The sequence below is a fragment of the Salvia splendens genome, chromosome 11, assembly GCF_004379255.2.
Source record: "Salvia splendens isolate huo1 chromosome 11, SspV2, whole genome shotgun sequence".
Taxonomy (NCBI): domain Eukaryota; kingdom Viridiplantae; phylum Streptophyta; class Magnoliopsida; order Lamiales; family Lamiaceae; genus Salvia; species Salvia splendens.
The window spans coordinates 30,432,942-30,440,396 of record NC_056042.1 but is presented as its reverse complement, the minus strand read 5'-3'; the positions used below and the strand labels follow the sequence as shown (position 1 = coordinate 30,440,396).

General features: G+C 36.0%; 2 protein-coding genes across 3 annotated transcripts; one reads left to right on the top strand and one right to left on the bottom strand.

The window, feature by feature from the left end:
- Positions 1–1,081: 1,081 nt before the first annotated feature.
- On the top strand, positions 1,082–2,995 carry LOC121754213 (probable diphthine methyl ester synthase). Its single transcript, XM_042149580.1, has 6 exons — positions 1,082–1,346; positions 1,439–1,563; positions 1,805–2,034; positions 2,188–2,227; positions 2,323–2,414; positions 2,623–2,995. The coding sequence occupies exons 1-6, from the start codon at positions 1,197–1,199 to the stop codon at positions 2,811–2,813; spliced, it is 828 nt and encodes a 275-aa protein (XP_042005514.1). The 5' UTR covers positions 1,082–1,196; the 3' UTR covers positions 2,814–2,995.
- A 95-nt stretch (positions 2,996–3,090) lies between these two features.
- Positions 3,091–6,249, bottom strand: LOC121754212 (L10-interacting MYB domain-containing protein-like). 2 transcript variants are annotated; one of them, XM_042149579.1, is made up of 4 exons: positions 6,120–6,249; positions 4,476–4,557; positions 3,993–4,322; positions 3,091–3,902 (listed from the first exon to the last, which is right to left on the bottom strand). In XM_042149579.1, the coding sequence occupies exons 2-4, from the start codon at positions 4,551–4,553 to the stop codon at positions 3,312–3,314; spliced, it is 999 nt and encodes a 332-aa protein (XP_042005513.1). In that variant the 5' UTR covers positions 4,554–4,557; positions 6,120–6,249; the 3' UTR covers positions 3,091–3,311. The 2 variants fall into 2 exon arrangements, with proteins under 2 accessions (XP_042005513.1, XP_042005512.1); XM_042149578.1 differs by lacking the exon at positions 6,120–6,249 and having other exon boundaries at positions 4,476–6,106.
- Between the last annotated feature and the right edge of the window lie 1,206 nt (positions 6,250–7,455).

The window sequence follows — 7,455 nt, the reverse complement described above, 5'->3', positions numbered from 1 at the left end:
CAATTCCCCAAAAGCATTGGATCCTACCTTACTTAAAAAGTTAAAGGTAAAAAACAATTTACGAAGCAATTTTCTTAGATGGCCAAATAGGCAAATGTGGTCACTCTCCCAACGAATGGCTTCATCATAAACTGGTTTGTTGGAATGTCACATTCATACCCAAGCCAATTGCCAATCTATACCAAAATTCCCGAATTTTGCTCACTTGGTGTTGGGTGGGGACATCATCGCCATGTGCATTATAATAGTGATAGTGTCGCATTTGAAATTTGGACTATACATATACATATGGAAAGGTCTAAGTGGAGGCAGAAATGATTTTTTTCCTAAGTTGTTGGTGCTACTTAAGATTAATTTATTTATCAAATTAATTAAGTCAATGTCACTAGGGTCCAATCTAATCTTGAGCAGGTTGTCAACTGCTGTCAATAACTAGCAAATATGTTTAAGTCAAACTTTCATAATAGTATCAACCAAATATTGAATTAAGTGGATGCTATCAAATAAATAATGCATGAATTTATTTATACTTTTTATTCAATGGAAATGGATTATGTGATGTTTATAACTTATAAGGTGGATTATAGGGACAGGCTTATAAATTACTTATTCTAGTATTTATTTTCTAATTCAGAAGCTACAGTAACACATTAGGAATTATGAATTTAGTTACTTATTCTAGTATTTATTTTGATGGCAAGGGAAACCAACTTGGATAAGGCCTAATAGTAATTGGGTATAACGTTACTGGGCCTGATAAATTGGAGTTTGTTTTCAATTAAATTGATTGATATTATTTGACAACAAATGAAATGACTCATTAAATTTTGACATCCAAAAGGAATATGAATTGATTAACTTGAGATGAAGAGAGTAGTTATTTCCTACCAAAGTGATAATTATTTTGAACGAAAATGATAATTCTCATTTATTTGAAAAGGACAATATCTGGGCCGGGCGAAGCCCAACAGATTTCAAGTCTGTCTCCTTAACCACTCGGACATATCGACGACTTGTAATTAAATCATCTTAATTTTAATTAAATCTATTGATTACCTGGGTTTATCTAGGGTTTATGACTTTATGTATTGTCTGTGAATCAATTGGCATATTTGAGACAGCAGAGTTGGGATCTCGCAAAACTACACCAATTCCGCACAATAGAAGAGGAAGAGAAGAATCCGAAAAAGCCGAGGATGTTATACATAATAGGATTAGGGTTAGGAGATGAGAAAGACATCACGCTAAGAGGGCTTGAAGCGATCAAGAAATGCAGTAAAGTTTATATGGAGGCCTACACTTCTCTCCTCTCCTTCGGCATCACCTCCGATGGCCTCTCCAAATTGGTGGGTTTTAGTTAATTTCTCATTTTTCTTCATCTTTTCAAGTTTTTGTGTTGATTTAGCAATAAAGTTTGCATCTTTGTGAATATTTGCAGGAAAAGGTTTATGGGAAATCTATAATTGTTTCAGACAGAGAAATGGTGGAGGAGAAGGCAGATGACATGCTGTTAGAAGCTCTGGTTTCTGACGTGGCATTTCTGGTCGTTGGAGACCCTTTTGGGTATTTTTTTATTCCTTTTTCATTTTTGGAATTTCTGATTGTATAATGATTTAAGATTTTTTGTTGTTGGATGATATCCTGTTTTCAATTGTGTTGATGAACTGTGTAGTTTGGTAGATAGAAGAGGTGATGGTTGTTAGCTGCAATTATGTTTGTCATTGGCTTAGGATGATGTTTTGACATTTTGAGTTTATTGGGATGTATTTGCAATGGTTTCAATTGTTATGTCCTTTGTCTGCAGAGCAACGACACATTCTGATCTCGTTGTCCGGGCTAAGAAGTTGGGTGTGGATGTTAAGGTTGTGCACAATGCCTCAGTTATGAACGCGATTGGAGTTTGTGGCTTGCAGCTCTATCGTTATGGAGAGACGATCTCAATCCCGTTTTTCACTGAAACTTGGAAGCCTGATAGCTTTTACGAAAAAATTAGAAGAAACCGGGAACTTGGATTGCATACGCTTTGCCTGTTAGGTAACGTTGATAATTTGCACACTTGCATTTCATGTCTCTAGAATTGAGTTTTTTCTGTTTAGATAAATAGATGCTTTGAAGATATGGTTAGCGTATATATCATAGATTGTGCACTTAACTCTGTTAGTCTGATTGGTATGTTGCAATTTGCAGATATAAAGGTGAAAGAGCCTTCACTAGAGTCGCTGTGCAGGTTAGTAATTGATATGTGTTCTCGTGTAAATGTTAACGCTCTCATTACTCAAAACTAGTTGGAGTTTGTAACTTTTTGTCTGTATCGAATTTCAGAGGGAAGAAGGTTTACGAGCCACCAAGGTTTATGACTATAAACACAGCAATAGAACAGCTCTTGGAGGTCGTGCAGAACCACCCGGATTCAGGTATTTCAGCTTGTTCTTGTTTTCAGAGTAGACGAATAAGTGATCTCTTTCATTAGCTTGCTATAAGCATTTTAATTTGGAACCAAGTGTTTAGTTGATTTTCTTGAGAGGCATACTACTTCAAACTCTGTAAATAATTAGTGAGTTGGAAACTCCTAGTGCATTAAGTGGGGTTATGTTGTTTAACTATTTCCTCTTCTTATTTCAGCTTACAACAAAGACACGACGTGTGTTGGTTTGGCACGGGTGGGTTGTGAAGATCAGATGATAGCTGCAGGCTCCATGGAGCAACTCTTGACGCTAGACTTCGGCCCACCTTTGCACTGCCTTGTGATTGTGGGTGATACTCACCCTATAGAAGAAGAGATGCTCCAGTTTTATACAATCAATAGTAGTTGAAACAACTTAATCCTTTTCTAGGATAGTATTGTAAAACAATTTTGTTATATTATTCGAAACTGTGAATTCGATTTCCTTGCAGCATGCTTTTGGAAATATCTCTATCATTAAGTCTTGAGGCTATAAATTGTAAGCTTATAAATTATTCAGTGATTTGCAATTGAAAAGAAAAGCTTTATTTATGCCTGTGTTTATGCCATTGAATTTTCACAAGAGAGAATTTATTGAGGCACATGAGCATGGCCGTTTGAACATGTATAAAAATAAGCAATGCAAATAATAAACAAAAGGCTATATAATACACCTGAGCATGCTAAGAAATGCCTTTTTCAGAGAGATTTTATCTGCAAACTAAAATTACTACCAAATTTATGTAACCTCCTATAAAGTATCATCCTATTTCCTATACACTGCTCTAATCGATCAAAAGATTTGTGTACTTTACAAGCAAAAGAGACACTGCACCCACGGTCAAAAAGAGGCGTCGGGAACCAGAACTCAATAGGTAAACGGAGCAAAACCACCACATTTTTCCTGCAACCATGTTAGTCGAAGGTAGTCATTCTGCAGAGATAGGAACACCTCCCTGACATTAGGATTCTCAAACAGATCTAAGGCAGCATAGTAAAGATTGTCATCAATGCCTTCAATCTTGTCCAATGCTTTTATGCAGTTTGTGATTGAGAATCTTTCATCATTTTGAGGCTTTGTGGCTGTTCGAATCCTAGAGGACTGCATCATATCCAAGAAGGCTTCCACCATAGTATCACTTAGCTCATGATTCCATTCACTTTGATCTGAGATAGATCCAACTTCAGATATACGCTTTCTCTTTTTCTCAGCCACGCTCTTGTTAATGTTCTGGGGTGAAGGTCCATTTCCTAGCATAGATTTCGACGTGGATGGTGTTTTAGGACTTTGGTTTGCATCTTCTGAACCAAACTGATCAATCCCATCTGACATGTTCAATTTTCCGTAGTGGCTTGATTGGGCGTATTTTCCATCCACACCTGAATCTGCAAATATTGTGCATAGCTGCTCATAAATGGAATATTCCTTCGTCTTTGCTGGTTCCATCTTTGCTTGTGCCTGAATGAATGTTGGGATTCATAAAAATGAGTTAATTGAGAACTTCAACAATGTCTTTATGCAGATAAGAGTGACAGAAAAGAGAGATACCCCAATATCTTCCCATCGATCAAAACCCATGTAGCATGGATCTGGCATTATTGCATCATTCTGTGTAAAAGTGGATTGCAAATTGTGATAACGTGTACGCAGAACGTCAAGATGCTTTCTTAACTGATTGTTATTAAAACTGAGACCAGTCTGCTTATTAAATTCCTCGCGGATCTGACTCCATGTTTTCTTGTCGAAAATATTATTTGGTCTGTTTCCCTGTCGAATCTGTTCCACTACAATATCTGCGAAAACTTTATCAAGTGCAGGTGTCCATCTCATCCTCAATCGTTCTTGCTTGGGTTGTTGCCCATTAGATTCACCATCCATCTGTAGAATCATGCAGGCAAAGCATCAGAAAAATATTTTCGGCAAGGTATGAAAATGATTTAAAGAAGATAACCAAACTTTGAACTGACACTACTGAACAGCGCATTAAGGATCATCAATATGTTTTCAGTTGAATGTAAGAGACGACCTTACCTTGGTCAGATCCTCACCCCAAATTTTGCATATGCGATTGAAATGTTGGCTCTGCTCTTCTGCAAGTGTGTCCCACATCACACTGTCCGAATTAAGTAGAATAAAAACCTTAGACCGGGTAACCCTAGACCGGGTTTCTTCATCCACCAGTAATTTTTTAAATGCAATGAAGACAAATCATTCTTAGAAGAAACAGATTATGCTTAGCGAGTAAATTCAAGCAATTATGTCAAATGCCCTATGTCGTGAAAAGCTCAAATTAAGTTCAGGGATGCAACTGGATAAGGTATCAGACAGAAAGGGCATAGCTTTTTTAGCCCATCAGTTTTAATCAGGAAGTTTATCTTGCTCTTGGTTTCTTCAGCCTTTTTAATAATCTCAAAGCTGAAATAGCAGGTTCTGCTAGTCAGACAAAGAAAAATGTTTGGAAGTTTGTATTCACACTTCACAGACATTCTTTCTTAGTTACTTAACTTTAGTTACTTGTAATGTTTCCTATTTCCATAACTAAATCATAAAATTGTTCAAATATTATTTCTGTTTATTGCCAGTAAAACGAGACCTAACTGACTTGGAACTAGTTTTCTCAATATTCTACATCAAGGTAAAAACTTTGTACATGTGTTTTAGAGTGGATGCCATTGTAAAAGTGAACCTTGTAGTTATAATATTTCCTTTTATTGCTTAGTAGAAATCACTGATTCAATTAAATGATTAAATCATTCACAGCAAACCATGTACTAAAAGCATCATAACTACATGCCAAGTTCCAGTAGGAAGAGTTATTAAATAGAGAAACAAACTAGACAATCAACTAATTCAGACGGGAGCGAATAATCAGCCCAACAGAACAAAGAGTTCATAATTCAACTTTTACAAATAAATCATTGTTTACTAGTAGTATAAATGAAGGGAAACGTTATGAGTTATCTTTTCTCCTAACATGCCAAATCTCTAATTTTAGCTTCTCAAACAGTTTCAACTTTCAAAATACTCTAATGGACTGATAAAATAAGCTATTACCAAACTGCTCCTTATAAAGTTCATCTTAGAATTAAACAAACATGAAAAATAAAATCACTCTGGCCACCAGTTGACCAGTTTGATATGAATTCTAGCACTTGCATAGATGAATACAAAATAACAGTAAGAGGAGGGCTGCCTAGTAGTTAAGCCACCATAGTTATTATCATACCAAATATTTCAACTAAGTGCCCTAAGTCTATATGAGGAAGGGAAAACAATAACTGATCAACTCAGCTGCTACTTCCATACACAACAACGCCGGATACATCATTCCTGGATTCTTTGAACAAGAGTGTACTAACATGATCACTTCGTTTCATCAAAAACCCAAACAAGTATTTCAATCACACACAACTGAGAAGCCTCACCACATACAACTGCTACTCAATCTCCATGAAAAGTTAAAAAATTATCAATGCTGGTAATCAGAAAGCGAACGAAATCAAAATTTGTGCTGCAACCATAAACCCTAAATCATAGATTCCCAAACCAAATACCTAAACTTGAAAAATCACTTTCAATTAAAAAATAAACGACATTTCGCTGAAAATAGACAAGATCAGTAACAAAATATGGAAATTCAACAAGCATAGAAGATATGGAGGGAAGAAAATCCACCTGATCGGAAAAACTACCGGGAGAGCGAACAGTTGAATTGGACGCAGTGGAGATTCAATTCAGATCATAGTATCAAAAATTAAGAATTTAGGTTTTCAGTGTGAGAAAATCTGAATAATTATAGGACCATTTGAATAATCAGAATGTGATAAGGAAATAATCATATAATTAATGGGCTTCCACATGACATTAATTTTGAAGGGGCACATTTAATAATAGCTGTCTAATTTGGGCCAAACCCAAACAATTGTAAACTTCTTAACACTCTTAATGGAAAATTCAAACTTCTATTTGGCTTCTTAACACTTTTATTTCTCTATTTTTCTATTTGGCTCCAGGCATTATCACTCGATTGCTTAGCCAATTCTCTCTCACACACACTCACACACACTTTTATTATTTTTTTTGTTTTTTTTTTCTGAAGTTACACCTCACTTGTATAACCTCGCTTGCTTTTTTCACATTGTTTATAACGTCTTCTGATAAGAACCCAACATCATCTCTTCCGCCGACACATGCAGAAGAGCCTATCGATGACTCTATAGATGAAACTATCGTCGATCCTTCATTCCATGCTCCACCACCTCCTCGCATAAGGAGGCCTCCAATCCGTTTCCAAGAGACCAAGACTAAGTAAGGAGTTAGTATTTATAGTTAGTTATGTTCGTTTATCTAATGTAATAGAGTAGGAAGTCGAGCGTATTTATAAGCTCTATTTCGGGTTTTCGTTGTGGTTCTTTTTCGGGAGAAAGGAAGTCGAACCGCCCTAGGGTCTAGTTATAAAAAGGGAACTTGTCAGCACATTTATGATGAATGAGAAGTAATTTCCCGCGTTTGTTATTTTTCTTTCATTTTTCTCCAAATCTAGTAAACTGCCTGAAGGAGGAGACCTCCGCACGCAGACGTCGACCGCAGAGCCCCCCTCGCAGTCGATCCTTCTCTCTGATACGGCCAACTTCATATCACATTCCTCATAAGAAAAAAGAAGAGATGACGTCTTCCTTATTAAGCTAATGTTTTATCTATCATTATATTGCGTAATTATTCCTTGTTTGTTTGTAATTAGATAGATCATTGCACAATTCGTTTTTCTGTTTTAGAGTATATATCTAGTTGTGATCATAGTAGTAGTATAAGTTTATGCAGGTAATATAAAAGCTAGTGTTTCAACATAAAATAGTGTGTGGACATAACAAAACTAGTATGGCGACCTCATATCAACTAGTTTCAAATACAAAATTCAGTTACAAGCTATCATATACTGAAACTGAAACTGAAACACGAATTGCGCAATGATTTATCATGTTACAAACAAGGAACAAATGCTCATTATAAT